This window comes from Mastacembelus armatus, chromosome 3, assembly GCF_900324485.2.
Source record: "Mastacembelus armatus chromosome 3, fMasArm1.2, whole genome shotgun sequence".
In the NCBI taxonomy this organism is placed as follows: domain Eukaryota; kingdom Metazoa; phylum Chordata; class Actinopteri; order Synbranchiformes; family Mastacembelidae; genus Mastacembelus; species Mastacembelus armatus.
Window position 1 is genome coordinate 501449 of NC_046635.1, and position 26119 is coordinate 527567.

At 43.0% G+C, this 26119-nt stretch overlaps 4 protein-coding genes across 5 annotated transcripts; 1 reads left to right on the forward strand and 3 right to left on the reverse strand.

The window, feature by feature from the left end:
- Nucleotides 1–158: 158 nt before the first annotated feature.
- tipin (timeless interacting protein) lies at nt 159–5774 on the reverse strand. Of its 2 annotated transcripts, XM_026319945.1 has the most exons (9): nt 5723–5763; nt 5042–5125; nt 4278–4416; nt 3909–4002; nt 2991–3066; nt 2750–2872; nt 2596–2650; nt 2106–2309; nt 159–1358 (listed from the first exon to the last, which is right to left on the reverse strand). In XM_026319945.1, exons 3-9 carry the CDS (start codon nt 4402–4404, stop codon nt 1090–1092), a joined length of 948 nt encoding a protein of 315 aa, XP_026175730.1. In that variant the 5' UTR covers nt 4405–4416; nt 5042–5125; nt 5723–5763; the 3' UTR covers nt 159–1089. The 2 variants fall into 2 exon arrangements, with proteins under 2 accessions (XP_026175730.1, XP_026175729.1); XM_026319944.1 differs by lacking the exon at nt 5042–5125 and having other exon boundaries at nt 5723–5774.
- An 886-nt stretch (nt 5775–6660) lies between these two features.
- Nucleotides 6661–14894, reverse strand: lctla (lactase-like a). Its single transcript, XM_026320177.1, has 17 exons — nt 14786–14894; nt 13585–13837; nt 11984–12065; nt 11259–11424; nt 10918–11078; nt 10706–10793; nt 10348–10457; nt 10143–10271; nt 9962–10057; nt 9631–9685; nt 9390–9551; nt 8663–8937; nt 7983–8109; nt 7626–7825; nt 7383–7446; nt 7184–7257; nt 6661–6874 (listed from the first exon to the last, which is right to left on the reverse strand). The coding sequence occupies exons 4-16, from the start codon at nt 11383–11385 to the stop codon at nt 7184–7186; spliced, it is 1668 nt and encodes a 555-aa protein (XP_026175962.1). The 5' UTR covers nt 11386–11424; nt 11984–12065; nt 13585–13837; nt 14786–14894; the 3' UTR covers nt 6661–6874.
- On the forward strand, nt 13634–17207 carry crybgx (crystallin beta gamma X). Its single transcript, XM_026320176.1, has 6 exons — nt 13634–13677; nt 14178–14226; nt 14791–14912; nt 15579–15714; nt 16090–16229; nt 17075–17207. The coding sequence occupies exons 1-6, from the start codon at nt 13634–13636 to the stop codon at nt 17205–17207; spliced, it is 624 nt and encodes a 207-aa protein (XP_026175961.1).
- Nucleotides 17208–17832: 625 nt separating this feature from the next.
- Nucleotides 17833–21038, reverse strand: LOC113137975 (G2/mitotic-specific cyclin-B2-like). The gene is made up of 8 exons (XM_026320033.1): nt 20822–21038; nt 20398–20511; nt 19486–19770; nt 19259–19417; nt 18943–19179; nt 18319–18459; nt 18115–18225; nt 17833–18037 (listed from the first exon to the last, which is right to left on the reverse strand). The coding sequence occupies exons 1-8, from the start codon at nt 20846–20848 to the stop codon at nt 17927–17929; spliced, it is 1185 nt and encodes a 394-aa protein (XP_026175818.1). The 5' UTR covers nt 20849–21038; the 3' UTR covers nt 17833–17926.
- Between the last annotated feature and the right edge of the window lie 5081 nt (nt 21039–26119).

Sequence of the window (26119 nt, forward strand, 5' to 3'; positions counted from 1 at the left end):
TTTATGAGCAATTCAAATATTACTGTAGCTCATGTGTAACGTGCATTAGAGACATGCATGTATTTTGTATTGAAGCGTATAAACACTGACTTTAAATACACTGTTAGAGTTTGTATGTGAAGCAGTAAGATTGTAAATGAGGTGATGTACTATTCGTATTTAATTTGTAAGGAAATGTTTATTACAGTTTGGTTTTTAAAAAAGTGGTAAAGACACAAAATATAAAAACAAAGGTCACGGTTTCACAGGCGTTTCCCAGTTTAGGCTCCAGCACTGACAATCAAAGCTTTTTTTAAAACTACTTTCTCTGGGTTTTGATGCTGCTACTTTGAGATGGGCTGCAGAGAGCTGGGCAGGAAACAATCGGAGAGACCTGCAACAAAGCTCAGACCACAACGGCCAACGTAACGCACATGCTGAGCCCGCATACACGGTTCGACGCTAACTATTCAGCTGTCAGTGATCCATCAAGAAAGCTTTAACGTTACTGCAGAGACGTTCAGTGCTGCACTGACCCCATATAAACCAACAAAATTCTGTCAGTGGCAGAGCCTGGCAGCTGAATCTTACATCTGAACTGATTAATAAGCTAAATACTGATAGAACAGTAATTGGTCACTATTATAATTGTACAAACCTCTTCAAATGTGACAATTGGCTGCTTTGTTTTCCGTATGAAAATAATGATTGTGGGCATTATCCCTGCAGATGGGGAAGAAGACTTCAGCTCAGGATTTAGCAAAATGTGACGGACATTTTTTGTTACTGGTTTCTGAAGTTTTAGAGACCAGTTGATAAACTGTTAACTGCCCTGTTTAGTTCCATATTAACACTAGGGACTTAGCTCCACAGCCTTACATGTGCACCCCAAAATCCCACAACAGAAAATGGACTCAGTGTTTTTGGGACATAGAACACAGGTGTGTATCTTCAACCATAAACCAGCAGCAATGAAAACAGGAATTGGGAATTTGTACATACTGGTTTGGCCCTTTGCAGACCACAGTTCGCACAGGTGAAGCTCATTTTGAAGCCTCTGCCATACAGGTGACACTCCCAACCTCAAAGAGCTTGTCCTGCACTTGAGCATTAATCTTCGTCCTGACACTCGGTGCTGGGTGGACGCCCAGGGCTCTGGCTCATCTCCGTCTCTTCCTCACACAGACTGGATTTGGCTGAAGGCTCAGAGTCTTTGAGTGGATTATTTTGTGGCTGTGCGCCGCTACCAGCTGGCTCCTTGTCTAAATCCTCCACATTCTCATCCTCATCGTTAGAACTGTTGAGGACATTTGCAGAGGAAACAGATGTGGACTCATCTGCAGATGTGGGTGTGTCAACAGTCTGGGAGTCTGAAGGATCTAGAGAGAACAAGGAAGAACACACAATGATTTTCAGATTAAAACGGAGTGGGACACTTGTTTTAATGAGCAAAACCCAAGATGTGTGCAATTTAACATCTGTCCATAAATTAGACTGCAGATGACACCTGAGGGGCTGCAGGTTTCATAATGAAACAACAACAATAATCCAAAGATATTGAGTTTATTATTGTGCATGACAAATATAAAGCTGCCACCACAGAATGTTTGGTATTTCTGTTTAGAATATGACTCTGATGATTAACTGCTTATCAAAATAGCAGCCCAAACAAATCAACTCATCACTGCAGCTCTAGACCTAATTTAATTTGAGTTACACTGTTGAACTTTGTTCCAAAAACAGAAATAAAATGAGTTTATGAAGCAGTCAGCAATAATTTGGTTGCTAAATTCAACTTAAACTTTTTTACCTGAAATTTATTTTCGACTGTTGGTCAGACATTGGACATTTTCATAAGCGTGTTTTCACGTTTTACATTTAACTGAATCAACAATTAATCAAGAAAATAACAGATGAAATGCTAATGAAAGTAGTTCCTGTTGTTCTGATGAGCAGAAGTGGAATCACTGGCTGAATGTTGGTTATTCCTCCAGTGCAGCTGGTCATTGACTGGCTGAGGTTCACCTTCTTTATGTAATTATATTTATTTTTGACTGTGCCTCAGCTGTGTAATCCAGGTAATCTTATCTCCTGTTTCTTCACCAAACTAATAAGTGGCCTCTTACTTGTTTGCTGCTGGCGTGCGAGCCTCTTCTCCAGGGCCCTTTGTCTGTTCAGCTCCATTCGCCTGCGCTGTTCCTCGGTCAGGGAGGGAGCAGCTGGGGCTGGAGTAGAGTGGACTGGCCCTTGTAGGTCATTAGGGAAGTCCGTTCCACTAAAGGGATCCGGATCCCCAAATACTTGCAATTCAGGCTCGGCCTCCTCTTCGCCTTTAACAAAACATTTTACATGTGACGGTAAGTTTTCAGGATAATTATGAACCTCGATCCATCTCATATTATTATGTTTTGTGTGGCTTGATTAACAAATAAAACCCAGAAATATCTTTTTACCCATACGTGTTACTCATTTGGGAGGTTGTTTTGGGTTTCACTCATCAGAACAAAATCCACAAATAGTGGGCTGTTGATGTTGGCTCCAGATTTCTGAATACAAATAACTTGTAACCCTGTTTGAACACAATGAAAATCCCAACTGTGTTTTAAATCTCTTTACCCCTAAAATCTTCGTGTGTCAGTGGCATATCCAGTCGTATCCGTTTGAGACAAGTCTGCCACAGGAAAAATAAAGGACAGTTACACTTGAAGCACAGAAGTCAGAAGCCCTGCACACTTTATGGAAATATCCAGCATCAACATCTTCACCCCACCTGCACCTCCTTCTTGTTGCCGAGCTTCTCCACTTTGTCAATAAAGTCTTCAAACTGCAGTTTGGGGTACAACCTGTGGGCCCAGTTCTCCATCTTCTGCATCAGCAGCCGCAGGTTCTCAGCCTGATTGGGCAAACACAGACATTATGGAGCCCTGGGTAAATGCATGATATGATATTAAAGAACAGGCAAGGTGTCTGTAATGTTTGAGTTTGTTCACTGATCTGTTGCAAGCTCTTACCTCATGACCTTTGCCCTTGAAATGGACATTGTCAAACAGCGTTCGCAGAGCTGGAAGTCCTCTTTCCGAGGTCAACCTGAAGAAAAAAAAACAAAACATGTCAACTACAAACATTTCAATTCTCAACACCAACTGATCCCATTGATTCTTTGGTCCCTTGGAGCCAATCGACCAGGCTGTAAAGACAACACTGGCATATTAGCAGCTTATAAAATAGTTATAAGAAACACTTCCTATTTGCACAACCAGCAACTTTAGCATTTATTTGGAGATGCGTCCAATATTCACTCTCATCTGAGTCTCCACTAACTGGAGTGAAACATTTGGCTCTTTAGCTAAATGAGCCATTGGGCAAATAGTGTAGAGTCAGCTTTCAGAGTTTCTGCTGAAAACAGCTGCCGTGCTGCTGGTGGAAATAAAGTTCATGAGAGCCAAGAGAGAGCAAAACCAGAGAACACTAGGTAATAATTCTTTGTGTGTTCATCACCATGAACAACCCCTTTCATATTGCTCACAGTCATTTAATCCACTGTTCATATATAAAAATATTGATTGGTGCAGCTTTAAATTATGCAGTGTAGAAGGTAATAAAACTAGGCCCACCAGGATCTTGACTTCTTTTTTATTAATGAAGCCAAAAATTAGTGACCCTGGAGCTGCTTTTCTGAAAAACGCAAAACAATTTACAACCTCAAGTCTCAGGCTTCTGCAATAAATCAGAATACTTTTTAAATCCATCAGCAAGAAAAACTGTCATATGTAATTAGTTCTATTTAAAGTACCTTCAAGACCTTAAGCAGAGCTACAAATAACATGGTGTCTTCACTTCCTCACACCAGCAGAAACTCAATACTTATTTATTCTGCATTTTAATACAGTTTAATCCTTTGTCATGAAAAGTACTGATGCCTGAGTCACCTCTGAGAGTCCAGTTTTGGCTGGGGTTTCTTCACTAATTTCCTTTTAGCAGCAGGGACTTCAGCCAGCTTGGACACCTCATCTTCATCCTCCCCTGCATCAGTCCCACCACAGGACAACAGGACAGGTGGTCAGCTTCACTTTGACAGTTACATAGGGCAAAGCTATCAGCAGGACAGATTCAAAGTTGATCTCTCAAATCATGACTAGCATTTGACATCTGAAGGTGTTTTTTGTTACAACTGAAGTCACCCCCTCCGAATGACTTACCATAATTGTATAAATCTTTGCAATATGAAATTAAACTACTAAAAACAACTCAAATGTTAACAGATGGATTTTGACAGCAGGTGACATGCAGCTTCTCACCGTTCGCAAAAGGATTTCCTCCCTCTTGCTCTCCCTGGCCCGGGGAGTGTGGTGGTGGGAGGGCAGGGAAAGCTTCATCTTCTATGCTGTCATATTCAGAAATGCCATTTTCCACTGGGTCAGACATTGTGCGTAATTCCTGGAGGAAAGGTAGAGGCTGTATGAACCACAATTTCATAAATATTGTTTGGACTAAGGCTGCAATAATTTCACTGTTATGTGCCTGATTGCAAAACAATTTAGTTTTTTATTCCATTGACTTTAAGTGCAACTATGGAGGGAACAACAGATTAATTCCAACATGACTGTTGTTTAGAAATCAATATCACTCAGTATGGAAATGTATTCCCATTCTGCACGTCTTTGTACCAGCTGTTACACATCAGTGTGAATCAAAAGATACATACACAGAAGATGAACAGTGAAAACGTTCAAAACAAATAAAGAACAAATTCAGTCACTGAAACGTCATGTCAGGTAGTAATGTTTGGAACAACCTTCAGAATTTGCTAACTGAAGGCCTGTACTTTATCTATTTTCAGTATTTTCATTTTATGTGACTTTATATGAATACTAGGTCCTTATGATACCTAGAAGCTTCTAGTTAATATATTAAATTATATTTCACATAATCTTTTTAATGTTGTGCACACAAGCTATTAATGTCTAATTGATTGAACTACAATGATCATTACAACAATCTGCTGATAGTTTTCTCAATTAATCATTTTGTTTATAAAATGTCAGAAATCAGTGAAAATTACCAGTCCTACTGTCCCACAGAAACATCTTCAAATGTCTCATTCTGTCCATAATATTCAGTATACAATGATATAATGCAGCTCATTCTGTAAAATGAAATTAAGCACATTTGATGATAACATTAGGAGACTTCAGTAAGCTTGAATCCAACACTTGGATCTTCTTTCACCACTGATCCTATTATTTCAACGTTTCTGTCTCAGTATTTAACTTTGTTGTTTTTTTGATATTAGTGCTGATATAAGTTGTTTTTTGTATTATCGGTCCCCATGTGAGCACATTTGATATCGGTTATAACCCAAACAGATATCGGTCATTGGCGGTAAATTCAACCAAGACGTCGCAAACACGAAAAGTCATAAAGTGTCACCGCCACACACAAGGACCAGGATAAGCCTGAAAAGACAACATGACAGTCACGTCCTGTCTAACCTTTGTCTGACTTATTTCCGACTAAAGTTTGTAGCTGTAGTAAACATCGCGCTGCTAGGCTAAGCTAAGATAAGCTAGGCTAGGCTAAACTAAGCTAAGCTAAGCTAACTACGAGCCGCTCAGATACTCTCGTTAACACAATAAAAACATGTGGCATGAGCCAACTCGACCCACATACATTGTTTTAGCAGCACATAATATTGTTCTAACGTTGTAGTTTAGCTAAACAAAAAGGCTTTTTGCTGTCATACCAGGCACGAGCCGCCCCGAGGAGCCGAGCAACAACAACTTCCGGCAACTTCCCGCGACTGTTTCAAAATAAGATCCAACAGAAATCCGCTAAACTAACGCGATATGTGAGGTAGGGCAGGGTTAGGTAATACACAGAAACAAACAAATCCAGTTTCAAACTTTAAAACCTCGTCATAAGATGTGTAAACAAAATAACCTATCAAGATCAAACAGATCTAATAAAAATGTGCTTAAAATCTTTTTAAAAACTGTTTTTAAATATTAAAAATAAAGTTATGCTTATCAGAATGGCATTAATATGGTAAAAAAAGAGTGTAAACACTTGTTGAATAACAATTCTCAAAGTACAACAGTTAAATTATTTAGAAAGGTAGGAAGATGGAATCTCAGCATTTCTGAAATACCAGGGATGAGCTTCACTTGTGCTTTATTCTAAAAAAAACCCTTCGATATGATAATCATATTTTGTATTCTTCAAGTTGTCATTATCACAGTTTGTCTGCTTTCATTTTTAATGGTTTTTAATTTAAAGGGTAAAGCTTGTTTCTGACTTGTTGCAGCAGCTTTAAATTCACTTTCACAGCATCAACAAGCAAGAAAACAAACATTTCACTAAATACTGACTCATAGTATTAGTCTGAAAAATGCATTTAATTGAAGTTTTGAAGAACTGTCAACATTCTCGCACCATCAGTCTTAGTTCTTAATTTCACAAACTTGACAATAAACCAGCACCTCTCTGCAGTTACCTTGAGCTACATCAAAAAAACTACAAAAGACCATTTTGTTATAAAATGAAGGTAATCAAAATAATTATATATCAAGCTTTATTTTGTTCTTCTACAGTCATGACAGGTTCTGGTTATTTTTGACTTCATTATAGCAACCTGTCTAAAACAGAACAGCAGGACAGCTTAATTAACAAAATGCTCTCAACAGGAATTTAACAGCAGTGGAGTCACTCTCAGATTCATATTTTCAGCATCAAGGTCATTGAGTCCTCATAAAAACTGAGGATGTGACGTTTTGTGTTTCTTAGAGTCGTCCACGTAGCAGGAACATGAGGAAGACTGCGCTAAGGAGGATGCAGAGTGTGCACACAGTGGGAACCACAATCTCTGTAACCATTTCCATGTGGCCTATCAACGGATCTGAAACGCAGAAATGGAAACATGAGTTTACATTTACTGGGTCAGCCATAATCACCAGAGAGGCCTCTTGTGGATCCAAGGCTGGATCACCAACTGGGCAAAGCCAGCCAGGGGCCCCAAGGTACTCAGCATCATTTGGTTCATCATTTTTCTCTTCATAACCGATGGACTAACACGCTGTTGGTTTTGGCCTCCTCGTGAACTTTGTGGGTTATGTGTTATCATTTACATTACACTATTTGAGTAAAGGTTAAAACCCAGTTGGGAGGATCATGTTAATCTCACACAGAAACGTATCAACTCTTGTACCTAAACTTCATCATGCACTGGCCATGTCTTTTGCATCCCTGCATGTTCCTGATCTCTCTGGGATTTTCTTGTAGCTGGAGGGGCAAAACAAAGAAAAATCCTGTTAGATAGCTGAATTACAAGCTTGAGACAGAATTGTCCTTTGTTTGGCCCCACCTAGCTTCTCACAGCCTATACATTAATGCTCCATTGTACTAACCTGCAGCCAGGAGCTGGTTGCTAGAAGAACAAGTCTCTATGGCTTTCCTCTTCCAAATCTCCACCTGTAAAGACCAGACACACTCCTTCAGTCAAACAACATATTCTGAACTAAGCTAAGCTAAACTAAGCTAACTTAAGATAAGCTAAGATAAGTTAAGACGATCAGATAAGCCTTATCTTTTCCCCAAAGGGAAATTCAGGACTGTGCTTAAAGGCTGTAGACTGTGTTGTTAAAGTTTACCTCTCTCTGATTGGGAAAGCCATTAGAGCTGATGATGCGTTTGTAGTACTGAACAGAGGCCTTAGGATAGCGCGGTTTGTTCTTGTTCCTGAAGTCCACGTAAAACAGCCCAAACCTCTCAGAGTATCCTTCATCCCACTCAAAGTTGTCCAGAAAAGACCATGCTGTGTAGCCCTTGACATTCACCCCATCTTTGATCGCTGTAACAGGGACCAGTGAGAAAAACCAAAGAACAAAAGGTAAAATGTTTAATTTTCCTCAGGAATGGGGAGCACACTCAGTCACTCACACATAAACCACAGCATGAAAGTTTTTTCTGGTGACTAATGTTTGTGTTCAGCAGACTTGTGGTTGCACCTTTGAGCATTTCATTGATATAGTCTTTGAAGTACTGCATTCTCCAGTCGTCACACAGCTCAGTGCAGAGCGTTTTCTCTGACACACCGTTTTCTGTCACGTAGATCATGGGGTTGTCGTATTGACTCTGTAAGATACACGATCAATCACATTCAGGTTAGACGTGAGGCTTATTTATGTTATGTACTTATATTAACACATACAAGATATATTATGTTTGGTAACAGATATCTTCTTCATTCCCTCCTTAAAATGTGACAGATGGATGTTTGTTATATTTTCTTACTTTATAAACTTCATTTTAAACTCACGTCATGTCATCCCTTTAGGAAAGGTGAGGTGTAGAAACTAGAGTAGAAGGTCAACGTTAGTCTCACCTGTGTGTTAATTAATGAATAGAGCTGCTAACCTGCCTCTGTTTAAAGTTAAAGAAGCCACCTAGCAGCACTTCCTTATTGTACTAGTGATAAACATTTTGTTTAATCTATACATAAATACAAAAATGGGAGTTAAGCCTTTGAAATATCTCTTGATGAGCAGCCAAATAAGGCTGTAAATGTCAACAGCATAATCCAAACTCTTTTTTAAGATCTCACAGAGAGTGGAAATGCTGGTTTACTTCTTAACAACTCCATCACAAATGAAAACCCAGCTTTTCAGTCAGATTCCTGGTTGTGTACCTTGACAAAGTTCAACATGCGCCGGAAGCCCCAGGGAACAGAATAGAGCCATTCAGAGCCAGGATCCGGCCACTGTGGGTCAACCAGCTCAGCAAGGTCACGATCTGTGAAGTAGCTGTCTCCAAGGCCTGATGGGTAATTCTTCGGGGTGATGTAGCGGGTTGTAAAATGTCCAAGGCCGAGGAAGTCACAGGTTCCCTTGATGTAACTCTTCTCCTGAGGCGAGAAGACGGGCAGTCGCGAAGCTCCCAGGCCCTGCTGGCCGCTCTTCCTGCCTAGACATCAATGTTCAAAACACTGTGTAGTCAAAGTAAAGTATCAGCAGACACGGCACATAAAAATGGAAACTTCAAGATGTGAAGTGCCTTTTTATACCCATAATGCTGTGGTTCCTGGAGTGATGTGACCCCCTTACAACAAAGCTATTTCCATTTGTGACCTCTTAAAGCTGCTTAAAGTGAAATTACAGTTACTCTTTGCTCTAAAATAAAATAAAATGGCATCATGTCAAGTTCAGTTTCACAAATAATATATGAAATATATAAATATTATATGTAAAAAGATGATTAAGGTTGGTTCAGGATATGAATTAAGGTTTGGAAAACACTGGGCTGATAACACAGACACCTTTTATGTTCATCCATCCAACCTGAGCACCTGCTGTACAGGAAAGAAAAACTGAACATGTTCGAATCGATGACCGTTGTTGTTTTTGAACATGACGTACCAATGTAATCTTTCATAATTTGGGGATAGTCCCCATGGAAGATGGGAGAAGCAAACCAGCCCAAATAGAACTGGATGTGTCTCTCAGCTGCTTCAATGTCCCTCTGGTTGGTGGTGTCCACAGGTTCACCCCAGTCAGCCGTCAGCGAGATCCCAACCAAGCCTGGACGCACACAACAATTTCATTGGCCTGAACAACAGTATTTTTATGTGACTTTATTTTAAGAACACACACTTTGTACCTTTTTGTTTGCTTCGCCACTGCGTGTCATATGTATGCCAAACTTTAGCATGGGCCTGTTGTTGCAAGGACAGATAGGAAGTGTCATCCTCAGTTTTTTTGACATCACGAGCAGGAGGACATTAAATGATATGTAGCCACAAAAAATGTTAAGGACGACACCATAAAATCCTTTTCTCCATTTTAGTCTTTAATGCAAAGCAGCAAAAGTGCAGATGACTGAGTGACATCACACTACCACAATAAAAACACACCAGATCTTGGCACACAGCCTGTTTACCATGTGCAGTGAAACTTCATTTGTAATCCAAACATGAGTTCTCCAGTCTTACCTTGATGATGTGGTGTGCTGCTTTGTAAGCTCCTGTTCCCCTCAGCTTCAGCCCAGGTGCATGTTCCCCTGTTTCATATCCCTCCACAGCAACTGACTGAAACCACAAGATAACATTTGCAGATATACAAGCCAAACATTATATCTGTTCACCAGCCTCATTTCTCCTCGACCTGACATACCCACGGATTGTTGAAAGTGACCCAGTACTTCACTCTGTTCCCAAATCTTTCAAAGCATAATCTGGCAAAGTCGTTGAAGTGGTTCACCATGCTAACGTTCTGCCAGCCACCGTATTTCTCCTGTAACACCTGAACAGTGAGAGCATGAAACTGTGTTAGCGTCCACACCGCAGTTTGCAATCAGCTGAGTGGGCGTGGCGCTCACCTGAGGTAAATCCCAGTGGTACAAAGTTACAATGGGTGTAATGTTGTTGTCCAGCAGCTTGTTAATCAGATCATCATAGTAGCTGATTCCTTTCTCATTGATGTGTTCACCTGAAAGTGTTACCAGGAAAAGATCAAGTTAATATTAATAATGTAAATATAAATCAAAACTTAATTAATTTACTGGGTTATAGTGAGAAACCAATAAACGCGACATGTCCTGACAATTAAAAATGTGTTGGCTGAATATTAATTAAATGACTGATCTATTAAAATTGTATTGTAAGTTTTAGACAACTGAGTCATTCATTAATCAACACACTACATTAAAATATGTTACAGGTGTGTTGTGTGGTTACTTTTTAGTCCACTTGGTAAAATCCTTGGCCAGGAGATAGAGAAACGATAATGATTCAACTTCATGTCCTTCATCAAGGTAATGTCATCCTTTAACAAACAGCAGAAAACTAATTACATTTGTTATATTTGTTGTAGTTGCAGGATAAACAGTCACATCAATAAACATCGGTGGAGGTTTGTGCTCGTGATCGCCTTCTTTTCTGCCTGTCACCTTGAATTTGTGGTAGCCCTCACACGACGAGTCTCCTGTGGCATTTAGGAATATCTTCCCCTTTTTGTGGGAAAATGCATCCCAGATGCTCATTCCTTTGCCATCTGTGTTCCAAGCACCTTCGGTCTGATAGGCAGAACTGCCAGCTCCCCAGGAGAAGCCTGCAGAGGACCAATCAGTCAGCGTGTACGAGACATCAGCCGATAGAAAATATATCATGAGATTGTTTGTCACCCTCTGTTACCATGGTTAAGAATGAGCCCTGAAGTTACATAAAGCTTCTGTTTTTACAGGAGAGTTTACTTGGATTGGACTATTGTATAATTTATCATGCGTCCTACCAGTTGGGAAGGTGCCGTAGTAGAAGGACGTTCTCTCGTTCTTCGTCCAGTCAAAGTCCTCACTGGCTGAAACACACAGCACCAGTGCGACCACCTGGTACATCCTCAGGATACGCTGCTGCAGCATCGTGATCTTTGGCAAGAAGCTCACTGTCTTAGGTTACACCTGAAATCAATGGACTACCCAGTTTGAATGTTTCTCAGTATAAAGTGCACAAGAAGGTTCTCATCGGTCTACTCTGAGCAAGACAAGTCAAGGACAGGTCATAGAAAATACAACATGGTACAGAAACGCCAAGATCCAGAAACTCACACTCAGTTGTCAGGTGTCCACAGAGTTTAGTAAAACCATCCCCACTCAAACCCTAAACCTCAGGATCACTTGTTAAATATCCACTGAAAAAACACCCAGTTATTGCCAGAGCTCACTGACATGCAGGAAGAATTGGGTTTCATTTCAGCCAGCTGTAAGACACGCTAACACAGAACGCTATCAGAGACAGAAAGTAAGCCAGTTTGTCCAGCACGGTCAAGATGAGAGACATTTCAAGCTGCTGTGTATCTTCACTGGGACGAGAGCAAGATGGAAGTAAAAGTGACAGTGAGTAAAAGCTGTAAAGGTGTGTGTGAGTCTTCCTGCCAAAGCCTGTGCTGTTTCTCTGTTTACATCTGACCTCTGTCTCAGCCCCGGCCGCCTCACTCAGAACCACATATAGATGTCTGACCTGCTGCATTTGTGTCCTCCGGAAACTGCTCCAAAATGCAAGAAACGTCCCCAAGCTTCTGGACCTGGTTAATGCTGGTTGTCTGCCAATGTTGCAAAAACAAAACAGAGTGAAACATCCAGGACATTTTCTGCCATTCATCGGACCACATACAGTAACACCCCCCCCCCCCCCACACACACACACACACACACACACACGAACACACACAAACAGTGAATGCTGCTCCATTTGAAGTCAGTGAGGTGTGAGTGCAAATGTGCTGGTTCAAACAGATCTTTTGGTAAAAGGACGGAGTTTGACACTGTAAGCAAAGTTAATGTTAATGTGCCTGATCCATCTGCAGCTTGGCCCCACAGCACAGCTACATGACTTCATAGTGTGTTTAGCTGTAAAACAGAACAGACGTTGTCACTGATGGTGCAGCTGATGTGTTTACTGGAAAAGACAAGAAAAGAATGAATGAATGAAGTAGAAAAAATGAACCATGCTAGAAAAAGTGCATCAACTTTTTAGACTTTATTCTCACATTATTGAGCAAACCCACTGCCTTCATATACACAGCAGCAGGAACACCTATGCACTGTCATATACACAAACGGCCCTGCTAATATATCCTACCATCAGCCATGAAAATATAGACGTTCATATGAAGGTGTACAGATATTATAGTTAACCTATAGAGTTATGTACTTATTTTATTGCACGTATGTCATAACATAGGTATATGTATGTACATGTATATATAACTGTTACTGCTGCATTATCTTCTGTGTACGTATGCATGGATATGGATGGATATGGATGGATATGGATGCTCAAGTTCTCACACTGAGGTCTAAAGGTAGAGGGTGATTGACTTGGTTTGGACCACAAAGCTTCCTGAGTCCACTTGGAGTTTGTTCTATACAAATATTTAAATTGACCTCACTAATTAGAAGAAGAAGAAGGAGAAGAAGAAGAATTAATGTAAAAGCATTTCAGATGCTGATAGTAAACAAAATGTAGATCACATCAGTTAAATTTAAATCCCAAGCAGATGGTCGAACCAGCTGGCCGATACACAAATGTAGAGCGATCCCACTGTCAGAACAGAAAAGTCTAACCTGTACATTCATGTTCATGGGGGTGACACAGCCATATGTCTGCAGAGCAGCACCCCTCAGGGTCATGACCTCCTCTGTGAATACAGTGTGGAGCTGGGCCTGCACAAAGCATGAATACAACCATTATCATAAGGTGCATTGTTTACAGAGCGTTGCTGTCAAAAATGCTGAATTGGTCAAAGCCCAAACTGTTGGCACTGCACTCTGTGTGCACACATCTACCTCACAGTGAGCAGCTCATGTGTGTACACCGACTGAACGCTCTGCTTGTTGTGTTTTTGTATCTGCATGCACATTTTGATTTCAATTGCTCGCTGTGTGTTTTGTATGTTCTTTGTGCTCTACATGCAGTTGCGGTCTTTGCAGCTGATGCGTATGTGCTGTGGGCAGAGGAGACAACATGAGCACGATTGTGTGTTTAGCATATCAATGGGCCCCAGGGCCCTGACAACTGTTGCAGAACCACTCTGAGCTTTCTAGTACCTGACGATTCACCTCGACTCTCCGTATTTAAGGGGCTTTCTTGTGGCCTCGCAGAGCTGACATGAACATCTTTGCTAAGGTCCCAGGATTAGCCCATCAAACCAGGTATGTTGAAAGTGCCGTGCAGCAGCCGAGCTCACAGAGTCAGACCCCCTCCGCCGACAGGCGTCGAGGTTGGCGGACCTGTGACTCCACATCCCACTTCCTGCTGGTTGTCATGCTCTGCAACTCGGTGAAGCTTCCAACACAAGTTTCCCAAAATCACCTGGAGAGTGATGATGGTTGTAGGAGACAAACACATTTTACATGCAGGGTGATGGTTTTCAAAGACTAAAGCACAACCAAACGCCTAAACCAGGACCAATCCTAAATCGTAATAGTTGGAAATGGAAATGTCTGAAGTAATTTAATCAAAGTAAAGAAAGACGCCAAGTTCTTTGATTTCTCTTGGACACTTTTAAAATAATAACGCACAGTTGGTTTCTGAAGACTCATTGTGATTGTTTCATTGTCTGTTTTAATTAACAAATAATCAAAATAGACAATGATTTTATTGTGTCGTCCTTTTAATTTTAATTACTCATTAAATGCTTCTATATTTACAGCAAGCTGGGGTCTGTGCTCCAACGCGCCTTCTACGGGTCCAGTGGGAGGGTGAGTCAAATAATTACGTAGAATTACGTTTTGTTGAAGTGTTTTTTGAACAGGTGATTTGAGTCATTTTGAAGAGCTGATCCTCCTCTAGTGAACCTGTCTCTTTAAAATGAACATAATTCAGGGAGTGATTATGTCTCATAGCTAAATGTAAATTATCAAATTAGTAGCATACAAATAGAGGTACTATTAAAAAATATTAAATAAGGAGTGAAACGATATTTTAAAGTTCTGTTGATTGATTTTACATAGACTGCTGTGAGAGTATTAAACATCAAAAGTACATTTCTTAAAATTTCCTCTCCAACTCAAAGAAAATAGAAATATCCACAACCCACACAACAGGCCTGTTTATATGTTTATGGTGGTTATTACCATAAAAATAACATTACAAGCCCAGAGGCTGAATCCTGTATGCTACAAGAAACACCTGTAGAAAAGGGTCAAAGTTAATTTTTATAGAATTAACACACACACTATAAAATTGTCATTAATTAGGAAGATCCAAGTGTTCGGCTGATTCACCAGTAAAATCACTTTTTCACGTGGTATTTCTGACCTCAGGTGACCCTTTTCGAGCAGAGGAACTTCGCTGGCAGAAGGTTGGACCTGACTTCTGACTGCGCCCGGCTCAGTGACAAGAACTTCCCAGACAGATGCAACTCTGTGCAGGTGGAGAGTGGAGCGTAAGTCTACACCACCACCTAAAGTAAACACCAAGTCACTACAACACACAGCAGTTTGAAAGGCCACTTTCGTTTTTATAGCATTTACAATGGAGAACTCCAAATGTATAAAATCCAATTATCAGAATTAGAATAGAATTAGATATGTTTTCTTAATCCTAGATATAGAACTGAACTACTTTTCATGATTCAGTTATTCAAGGTTTCTTTTTATTGTCTCCTGGAAGGAAAATGGTCTTGAATTAAGGGGCACATTTCAAAAAGTAATGAGATTTTTTATATTCTCCTTCAACAGCATTTCAGTGACAACATTTCCCAGAAGGTAGATGGTGGTGTCACAATAAAATACAGCCACTGAAATGCTGTTGAAACCATCATATGTAACTTTGATGACACTTTTCTGCCACATTCAGCCCAGTTCTAATCTGCCACTAATCAAAACATTACTAGGTCTTCATTCATATTGCAGACAGTGATAATTGTTGAAATCAGTTCATAACTAACTCTGCTCAGACAGGTGATTAAGTGCCTCTTAAATAAATCAATGGGTACTGTGAATCCTAATTGGATGTCTGCAGGAGACACATTAAAATAATTGAATTTAATAACAAGTCAGTGTTTAGCACTGGTCATTTGCCTGTTTTAACCTGTTGCGTGTTTTTAAAGATGGGTCGGCTACGAGCACGAGAACTTCCGGGGCCGTCAGTACCTGTGGGACATGTCCGACCGGGGCGAGTACAACTGCTGTGACAAGTGGTGCGCTCAGGTGGACCATGTCTCCTCTGTCCGCACTGTCCGACAGGTGAAACACAAAGCGGAGCAAAACACACTTTACATACAGTCATTACATGTGCGTGTGTACATACTGTACTTCAGCCATCAATAAAATCAGGATGTGTTATAGGTACCTGCTGTATATTGTTGCACAGGTGCAAAGACAAGAGGTGAGGGCATAATAGTGTATTTTGACAAGAAATAAGTCATTTTAAAGATTTCCAAAGGGGAACAGACTGAGTTTTGAAAAGATAAAACTTATTTTAGATGTAAACAGTATGAACTGCACAACGAGGATAAACGGCAGAGGAAATATTTTAAAAGGAGGGTTTCCACAGGGTCAGCATATCCAAACTATAATAAACACTCACTGTTAGTGTTTCTGTATATTTGCTACTTTCAGGACAACAACCCTGCCAGAGCTCAGCTGTTTGAGCGAGCAGGCTTCTCCGGAAAAAAGATGGAGATCCAGGACGACATCCCCAACCTGATGAGCCGCTACAGCCTCAACAGAGCCACTTCCATCCGTGTCCTGGGAGGAGCGTAAGTATTTGGTGCCACCTGACTCCTCTGTCAGCTAATAGACCCCTCAGGACACGTCCACACTGCATCAAACAGGCACACAGGGCTCAGATTAGACACAAACTGTAAAAACAAATGTGATGGTGCAACAGGAGCAGCTGAAAACCTTCTATACATGTAGATCCTCTGGATTTTTAGGTTGTTGGATGTTTGTCAGTCATTTGGCTGAAAAATACTCACAAACATGATTGTTGATGGAATTACAAACAATTTAATTTTTTTTGTACTTTACTTTTACAACAATACAGTCTGGGTTACTTTTACAGCCATCCTATATATTGGTGCCACTAATAAGGCACCTTAGGGCTTTATAATGGTTAAATTTAATATTGCTTTATTTATCATTGCATTATCTTTGTAACTGTTCTAAATCTTGGTAATTCACCAACTTATTGTATGTCTCCAGTTTAAAAGGCAAAACTAAAGTGTTCTAACCAGAAACCACATTACCTGCAGTTGTACATTCCTGCTTTTTCTCCAGATGTTCTGGAAACCTTTCCCAGAGAGTAGATGGTCTATTAGTCTATTGGAGCAGCATGTTCAGGAAATAAAACACTACAAAGACAATCCATGACTTTTTAGATCAAAACCTACACTTCTGTTCCACTTGAGGCGCAGCCTCATGAAACCAAGACTAAATCCATCACATCTGTATTTTAGTCTGCTGTACAAAAAAAAAAAAAAGTTGCACTGACTTACAGAACCACAACTGTGTGTTACAAATATCATATTCATGTATATACAATCAGTGTGTCAATGTTTTCTGCTTATTACAAGACACTTAACTCGACTCCTCCTTTGCACAGATGGGTGGTGTATCAGGAGCCAAACTACAGAGGGCCTCATTATGTCTTGGAGAAACGGGATTACAACAACTTCTCTGACTGGGGCAGCCAGAACAGCACCGTGGGCTCCATGCGCAGGGTCCGCTTCAGCTAAACACCAACACCACCCCTGATCTACTGACATGACGTCTCCCAGTGCCTCAAACGAAACCTGCTTCACACACAAAACTTATTTTAGTAATAAACAATTAAGACAAACGTTTTGTTGGGAAAAAGTCAGTTCCTTTAAAGTCAGTGAAATGTTGAATGTCCTCATAACTAGTTGCACCAGCTCTAGGTTTTCCAGCATAGTGCAGTTATGTGTTTACTGAGTTGTGACTCACCATGTTGAAGGAGTTTCTCTACTCTTACATTGAGATGACTTGGTGATGGATTTACAATTAGCAGGTGCAACCAAGTCCAGACCCCAAATTCACTAAGACATCATGCAGCTGAACAGTCAGCACCATTAGCTAATGAAACACTGCTGTCAGTGAACACTAAATTTGTGGCTGCTATCTGAACATTTAATTGAGCTTTATATAAAATCAAGAAAGGGCCACATATTCCACACCAGTGCAAGAATGTGGAATATGTGAAGACATTAAGATTAGTGAGTATTTATTAAAAAATAAAAGCGTGTAACATTACTTGCCAAATGCAAGAACAGGGGGGGAACATTTCTAGCAAAGAAGTTAAAGGTTGATCTTCAAATACAGAATAAATTACAAAAGCCTGGATAAAAGATAAAAATTTATTTAAAAGATAAATCCTTACATGTTGCAGTCAGTCTAAAATAAAGTGCAAGTGAAACATCCAAAGACAAAAACGTTCTCATGAGGTGCTGAGCAGAGGAGCCGCCATGTTTTTGATGATCGACGACTTCAGCTGAGGAACGAGGCTGATCTTCATCAGTTTGCTGCTCGAGTACTTGTTCTTCACAGCCTGTAGAGAGACAGACAAAACCTTAGTTCAACCTCTGAACAAAAAGCATAACCTTCGTTCTGTGTCAGCCAACTCACCTGGAACTTTGTTTTCCCCTCATTTACAACCACAACATTTTTGGCAATATGTTGCATGATTGGCTTCAGGTGGGCCTCGTCATAAGTAGAGTAGTGTTGCTGTGTGGGCGACTAGGGCGAGACGGGAGACCAGGTCGCCAGTTTAGCTGAAGATGCTAAATTATACCCAATAAACCAGTCGAGAGTAAAGAGCTCCAGACTCACCCAGGGGAGGCCGTCAAGCAGCAGCTGGGAAAGACACAGGGAAGCAGCAGCGACCTCAGAGGGTCGATAGTGGACCATGTTGTAGTCGAGAAGGGTCAGCTCCATCAGGTACTTGGCCAGAGTGTGTCTCTCTACGTCACACTACGACAAACAACCAGCACTCAGAACTGACACGTCCTGCAACATCTTACAATTTACACCAAAGACCATTTCAGCACAGCCGTGTACACAATCTGTACAAGCCTGGCAAGTTAGGGATAATATGTCAAGTTACTATGATGTTTACAAACTGTCAACTTCACAAAAAGACAATTCTGTACAACCCATCAGTTTTACTTGATGCTATTACAAGCAAAATACTTATAAATCCTCAATTCACCAATAAGCAAGTGTTGCCTACAAACTTCAAGCATGACTGGGAGTGAGTGGTGTACAGTGCATGGAAACTCCAGCTTGAGGAAGAAGAACGCATGAAAAATTTGAGTTCAGTAGTTTCAGTTAATTATGGCAAAGGATTTCACAACTGAACTATTAAAGATGACTGGGGTTTGTTGCAGTAGTTAAAAATCAAAACTTTTCCACAAGTTTAACACTTTATAATCAAACTAATACAAAAAAACTCACATCAGCCACCTTCGAAGCCCGTCTGAGGAAGTGTAAGGGAAGAGGACGCCCCAGTTGAAAATTAAGGCTCCTCAGCACCAGCTGCTCCATCTCCAGAATCTGAGACTTTGTAAAAGCGTTGTCTGTGATGTAGGCAAAGTCTCCAACTTCAGGAGCATACATCTCCTCGTATTTACAGGCCACCAGCATGGCGGTCACACCAACAAGCTGCAGTTTTCTGCGAGAGACTGGTTGGACCTGCAGCAAAGCAGGGAAGGTTATTGCACAGCTCACAAAACAAAGAAAAGACTATTAATGAGACTATTATGATTCTTACCTGCAGAAAACGATCCAGGATGGCAACTGTGAGATAGAGAGTCTCCTGTAGCAGCTGGAACCTGGCATGAACCTGAACCAGCCAGTCGATCAGAAGAGCTCGCATGCGTTCGTTGATTTCATAGTCCTGCATGTAGTTTGCACGTACAGCCTGCTGCACCTGTGGAAACACGATGATGTAACAAGAGAAACTGGGTTTGGTGTGAGGAGAAATAAAAACTCAGTCACCTCCAGGATGTGCAGGTAGTTATAGATATCTTTGACATATTGTGAGCAGAGCTGTGGCAGGTCTGCGTCCTGCTCGTCCACATCAGGCACAGTGAGCAGCGTCTCGGAGAAGGCTCGGCACAGCTCCTCCTCCTTCATGGACACGTCGGTCGACTTCTTTGAAACTGAAGGCACGGGAACCGCGGGTGCTTGGACCTGGACCACTTGAGGCACCAACCGGACCACAGGTGGTTTTACTTTCTGGACAGCATCTAGTTTGGCTGAAGCTTTGGCTGGTCCAGTCCTCTGAGGAAACAAGTCCAGTGAAATCTCAGCAGTCAAACAGCCAATGAGATTACAGCTGCAGTTCCCAGCTGACACTGGGTGAGTACAGAGTCCAGAACACCTTGAACTGGACCCATCAGCTTCATAGAGGGTCTGTTGAACAGGACTGACCGTTTTAGCTTGGTACACCTACTGAACTGACAATGTAAATGACAAAACTGGGTGCTGATTCTCAATTTGTTGATCCACTTATTGCTCTGGGAGTTTAGACAAATCTTCAATTATGAAAACAGTCAAATTCACTGTGCTCACACATTTAACAGCCTTTCACAATGAGCATGTTGGAGACTTGTAAAAACAGGTTTTCTCTCACATTTGCTCTTTCATGGAAATTTAATGCACTGGGTTATTCATTTTCATTGTTGATTAGGCTGCAATTTATTTCGCTAATTAACTGCTTCGTCTACAAAATTTGTGTTTCCGAAGACGACAAAAAAAAAAACAAAACTAGTTTGTCTTGCCTCATAGCAATTAGCATTAGCCTGCAGCCACCTGTTCAATAATACACAACCACCCAGAAACCCGGTGCAGGGTCATATGGGGCCACGGGGAGCAGCTAGAGAGCCACACCGGGGGGTCCTCCGGTACCTTTGTGTTGGCCGCTGCTCCAGGAGCGTTGGTGATCTCTCCGAGAGCGGCTCTCCTCGGACCTGCTGCTGGGGCTTTGCCTGTTTTCCCCGGGTTCTCCGCGGGGGGCAGCGCCTACAAGAGAAGAACCAGAGCTCAAACATCGCTCGGTGGTCTGTGACCGTGAGCCCGTTAGCAAACTAGCGGAGCCGAGCAGGCGGCAAACGGCCCGTGAACTAGAGTTGACGCTGCTAACGCCAAGCTAACGCAGTTAAAACTGTCAACACACCTAACGTTGCTAATACTGCTCTAGCGCTGCTAGCTGACTGTTCTGACCCTGTTCTGACCCTGTTCCGACCCTGTTCCGACCCTGTTCCGACGCTGCTAACTAGCGGCGGAGACAGCAGTGGCCCCTTCACAACAAAACAGGGGCCCAGTTTCTCACCACAGACCGAACTTCCACAGACGACATGGTCAACGTCCACGGCAGCGACGTCAAAGTGGGACTGAAGACACGACACGGCGATTTGTTCCGGCACCGAGCAGCACAAGCGACAGACGAACAGCGTGAACACCGAGTCCTGCATGTAAACACCGGAGAGACGGCAGCTTTCAAATAGCGCTCCGTCGAATCTGATTGGATACACCTGCACAAGGACGCTCCTGATTGGCTGACAGCCTGACAGGAGCACCACCTGGCTGCAGACAGGAGGGCGGACTGTCAGCCCAGGTTTAAGGTTTTAGTTATAGTTTTAGTTTAGTTAGTTTAGTTTAGGTTTAGTTATAGTTATATAGTTAAGGTTATGTGAGACCTGGGAGTAACGTTAGGAGTTAAGGCTTAACAATGACCACTTTAAATAGGCCTAATAATACAAATGACACTACTACTATTTCAATTCAATTGTATTTGTATAGCGCCAAATCACAATACAATCATCTCAAGGCACTTTACAAAAAAACAAGCAACCCAACAAATCCCTTATGAGCAGCACTTGGTGACAGTGGAGAGGAAAAACTCCCTTTAACGGAAGAACAAACCTCCAGCAGAACCGGGCTCAGTTTGGGCCTCGACCGGTTGGGGTGAGTGGAAAGAGGAGAGAGAAGAGAACAGCAACAATAAACAACAGATAGACACTGCAGGTTGGTGGGACCAGTAACTGCACATCAGCAATATACAGCTCCAGGACCAGGGACACCTGCAGAAGGTACAGAGAGAGAGAGAGAGAGAGAGGGAGAGAGAGAGCACAAACTAGGGGAGAGAGAGAGCACAAACTAGGGGAGAGAGAGAGAGAGAGCACAAACTAGGGGAGAGAGAGAGAGAGAGCACAAACTAGGGGAGAGAGAGAGAGAGAGCACAAACTAGGGGAGAGAGAGAGAGAGAGCACAAACTAGGGGAGAGAGAGAGAGAGAGCACAAACTAGGGGAGAGAGAGAGAGGGAGCACAAACTAGGGGAGAGAGAGAGGGAGAGAGAGCACAAACTAGGGGAGAGAGAGAGAGAGAGCACAAACTAGGGGAGAGAGAGAGAGAGAGCACAAACTAGGGGAGAGAGAGAGAGATAGCACAAACTAGGGGAGAGAGAGGGAGAGAGCACAAACTAGGGGAGAGAGAGAGAGAGAGCACAAACTAGGGGAGAGAGAGAGAGAGAGCACAAACTAGGGGAGAGAGAGGGAGAGAGCACAAACTAGGGGAGAGAGAGAGAGGGAGCACAACTAGGGGAGAGAGAGAGGGAGAGCACAAACTAGGGAGAGGAGAGAGCACTAGGGAGAGAGAGGAGATAGCACAAACTAGGGAGAGAGAGAGAGATAGCACAAACTAGGGGAGAGAGAGAGAGAGAGCACAAGCTAGGGGAGAGAGAGGGGAGAGAGCACAAACTAGGGGAGAGAGAGAGAGAGAGCACAAACTAGGGGAGAGAGAGAGAGAGAGCACAAACTAGGGGAGAGAGAGAGAGAGAGAGCACAAACTAGGGGAGAGAGAGAGCACAAACTAGGGGAGAGAGAGAGAGAGCACAAAACTAGGGGAGAGAGAGAGGGAGAGAGAGCACAAACTAGGGGAGAGAGAGAGATAGCACAAACTAGGGGAGAGAGAGAGAGGGAGCACAAACGGAGAGAGAGAGAGAGCACAAACTAGGGGAGAGAGAGAGAGAGAGCACAAAACTAGGGAGAGAGAGAGAGCACAACTAGGGAGAGAGAGAGAGAGGGAGCACAAACTAGGGGAGAGAGAGAGAGAGGGAGCACAAACTAGGGGAGAGAGAGAGAGAGGGAGCACAAACTAGGGGAGAGAGAGAGAGAGGGAGCACAAACTAGGGGAGAGAGAGGGAGAGGGAGCACAAACTAGGGGAGAGAGAGAGAGGGAGCACAAAACTAGGGGAGAGAGAGAGAGGGGGGAGAGAGCACAAACTAGGGAGAGAGAGAGAGAGAGGGATCACAAACTAGGGGAGAGAGAGCGAGAGAGCACAAACTAGGGGAGAGAGAGAGGGAGAGAGAGCACAAACTAGGGGAGAGGGAGAGAGGGGAGCACAAACTAGGGGAGAGAGAGAGAGAGAGCACAAACTAGGAGAGAGAGGGAGAGAGAGCACAAACTAGGGGAGAGAGAGAGAGGGAGAGAGCAAAAACTAGGGGAGAGAGGGAGAGGGAGAGAGAGCACAAACTAGGGGAGAGAGAGAGAGGAGCACAAACTAGGGAGAGAGAGAGAGGGAGAGAGAGCACAAACTAGGGGAGAGAGGGAGAGGGAGAGAGAGCACAAACTAGGGGAGAGAGGGAGAGAGGGAGCACAAACTAGGGGAGAGAGAGAGAGAGAGAGAGCACAAACTAGGGGAGAGAGGGAGAGGGAGAGAGAGCACAAACTAGGGGAGAGAGGGAGCACAAACTAGGGGAGAGAGAGAGAGGGAGAGAGAGCACAAACTAGGGGAGAGGGACAGAGGGAGCACAAACTAGGGAGAGAGAGAGAGGGAGAGAGAGCACAAACTAGGGGAGAGAGAGGGAGAGAGAGAGAGAGAGCACAAACTAGGGGAGAGAGGGAGAGGGAGAGAGAGCACAAACTAGGGGAGAGAGGGAGAGAGGGAGCACAAACTAGGGGAGAGAGAGAGAGGGAGAGAGAGCACAAACTAGGGGAGAGAGGGAGAGGGAGAGAGAGCACAAACTAGGGGAGAGAGGAGAGGGGAGGAGCACAAACTAGGGGAGAGAGAGAGAGGGAGAGAGAGCACAAACTAGGGGAGAGAGGGAGAGGGAGAGAGAGCACAAACTAGGGAGAGAGGGAGCACAAACTAGGGGAGAGAGAGAGGGAGAGAGAGCACAAACTAGGGGAGAGGGAGAGAGGGAGCACAAACTAGGGGAGAGAGAGAGAGGGAGAGAGAGCACAAACTAGGGGAGAGAGGGAGAGGGAGAGAGAGCACAAACTAGGGGAGAGAGGGAGCACAAACTAGGGGAGAGAGAGAGAGGGAGAGAGAGCACAAACTAGGGGAGAGAGGGAGCACAAACTAGGGGAGAGAGAGAGAGGGATCACAAACTAGGGGAGAGAGAGAGAGGGGAGCACAAACTAGGGGAGAGAGGAGAGGGGAGAGGAGAGAGCACAAACTAGGGGAGAGAGAGAGAGGGATCACAAACTAGGGGAGAGAGAGAGAGAGAGCACAAACTAGGGGAGAGAGAGAGCACAAACTAGGGGAGAGGGAGAGAGAGAGCGCACAAACTAGGGGAGAGAGAGAGAGGGAGAGAGAGAGCACAAACTAGGGAGGAGAGAGAGAGAGAGAGAGAGCACAAACTAGGGGAGAGAGAGGAGCACAAACTAGGGGAGAGAGAGAGGGGAGAGAGAGAGAGCACAAACTAGGGGAGAGAGAGAGAGAGAGCACAAACTAGGGAGAGAGAGAGGAGAGAGCACAAAACTAGGGAGAGAGAGAGAGGGAGAGAGCACAAACTAGGGGAGAGAGAGAGAGGGAACACAAACTAGGGGAGGAGAGAGAGAGAGAGAGAGCACAAACTAGGGGAGAGGGAGAGAGAGAGCACAAACTAGGGGAGAGAGAGAGAGGGAACACAAACTAGGGGAGAGAGAGAGAGGGAGAGAGAGAGCACAAAACTGGGGAGAGAGAGAGAGAGAGGGAGAGAGAGAGCACAAACTAGGGGAGAGAGAGAGAGGGAGAGAGAGAGCACAAACTAGGGGAGAGAGAGAGAGGGAGCACAAACTAGGGGAGAGAGAGAGAGAGAGAGAGAGAGCACAAGGTTAGTGACATTCACTGATGTGAGGGGGGAGGAGAGGAGGAGAGGGGAAGGGAAGGGAGGGGAGGGGAGGGTTAGGGGAGCTCAGTGCACCGATGGACCTCGGGCAGTCTAGGCCTATGGCAGCATAACTAAGGGATGGTTCAGGATTACCTGAAGCCAGCCCTAACTATACGCTTTGTCAAAAAGACTACTACTAAGCTTATTACTAGTAGCAGTAATAATAAATTGTAAATGGTTTATGTTGAGGCACAACGGTGGGTTAGTGGTTAGCACTGTTGCCTCACAGCCAGAAGGTTCCTGGTTTGAAACCCATCAGGGGCCTTTCTGTGTACAGTCTGCATGTTCTCCCTGTGCTTGTGTGGGTTTTCTCCAGGTACTCTGGTTTCCTCCCACAGTCCAAAAACATGTATGTCAGGTTGATTGGTGACTCTAAATTGCCCATAGGAGTGAGTGTGAGTGTGTGAGGTTGTTTGTCTCTATGTGGCCCTGTGATGGACTGGGGACCTGTCCAGGGTGGACCCCTGCCTTTCACCCAGAGAGAGCTGGGATAGGCTCCAGCAGATCCCTGGGACCCTGGTTAGGACTAAGGGGGTACAGATGATGGATGATAGAACACATATTAAATTCAAGCACTGTATCTGTGCTGCCTTATATCGATTTAGAAGGAAGTTCAGGTCATACAAAAACAGGAAAATACCTGTTTAACCTCTGAGGGAGATTGTGGAGCAGTCACTAAATGGTTGGAGTATAAAATCATATATTTCAATCAGACACAATATCACAGATAATAACATTTAAAGTCTCATTCTGCTCGATTCTGAATGTCTTTTATTGGAGTAATACATACACACTTTCCATCACTATCGGCTGCTGTTTTGCTCTAAAAGTAAAAACTGTCATTTCAGCCACAGCAACAATGACATTACTTATTACTTTGCCATTTTGTGGGTTTAATATATAGTCAACATTCCTGAAGTTCACAAGTATGACCAATTTTATTTCTTCAAATGAAATCAGTAGCATGTGCTGCATCTGTAATTGAGCGTCGTCCTTCTGTGAAAGCACTTCTGAAACCGTTCTTGTCTCATAACTGTGGATGTGCAATACATAACCAGTACAAAAATACAAAACCCTAATGGACGGTTGAATAATAAAAAGCACCTCTTCATTTTGTTTCACTAAAGCCATGAGAGACCACGACAACAGAGGGTTTAAGAAGTTCTATTTTCCCAGCATGATGAGAAAACAGCTGCCCACATAAAAAGGATAATTATTTCTCCTATTGACAACAGATCAAACCAACAATAAGTCAAGGCTGCTTGATATATTATATATTCTCTGTGCAATGGTGCCGCATTGGTGAGAGATTCACTACAGCACCAAACATTTTTTATGTGCAGCTGAAAATACACAGTTTTTCATTTCATGTGCATCTGTTTTAAAATTACTGAGCCTTTAAAATATAAGAATCTAAATCTTGGTGAGGTTTGTTAGAGGAAGAGACGGTAGAAAAATCAGAAAGTACCGAGAG

Coding starts and splice junctions, on each gene's coding strand:
- lctla (XM_026320177.1), bottom strand. CDS start 11,385: ATGCTGCAGCAGCGTATCCTGAGGATGTACCAGGTGGTCGCACTGGTG. Junction 10,794..10,917: donor AGGGCTACCACAAATTCAAG/GTGACAGGCAGA, acceptor TGTTTGTTAAAG/GATGACATTACCTTGATGAA. Junction 8,938..9,389: donor AATTATGAAAGATTACATTG/GTACGTCATGTT, acceptor ATTGATGTCTAG/GCAGGAAGAGCGGCCAGCAG.
- crybgx (XM_026320176.1), top strand. CDS start 13,634: ATGAACATCTTTGCTAAGGTCCCAGGATTAGCCCATCAAACCAG. Junction 13,678..14,177: donor GGATTAGCCCATCAAACCAG/GTATGTTGAAAG, acceptor CTATATTTACAG/CAAGCTGGGGTCTGTGCTCC. Junction 15,715..16,089: donor CTGTCCGCACTGTCCGACAG/GTGAAACACAAA, acceptor TGCTACTTTCAG/GACAACAACCCTGCCAGAGC.
- LOC113137975 (XM_026320033.1), bottom strand. CDS start 20,848: ATGTCGTCTGTGGAAGTTCGGTCTGTG. Junction 19,180..19,258: donor TCCTGGATCGTTTTCTGCAG/GTAAGAATCATA, acceptor GCTTTGCTGCAG/GTCCAACCAGTCTCTCGCAG. Junction 18,038..18,114: donor AGGGGAAAACAAAGTTCCAG/GTGAGTTGGCTG, acceptor GTCTCTCTACAG/GCTGTGAAGAACAAGTACTC.
- tipin (XM_026319944.1), bottom strand. CDS start 4,404: ATGTCTGACCCAGTGGAAAATGGCATTTCTGAATATGACAGCATAGAA. Junction 3,067..3,908: donor CCAAAACTGGACTCTCAGAG/GTGACTCAGGCA, acceptor TTTTTTCTTCAG/GTTGACCTCGGAAAGAGGAC. Junction 1,359..2,105: donor CGCACGCCAGCAGCAAACAA/GTAAGAGGCCAC, acceptor TGTTCTCTCTAG/ATCCTTCAGACTCCCAGACT.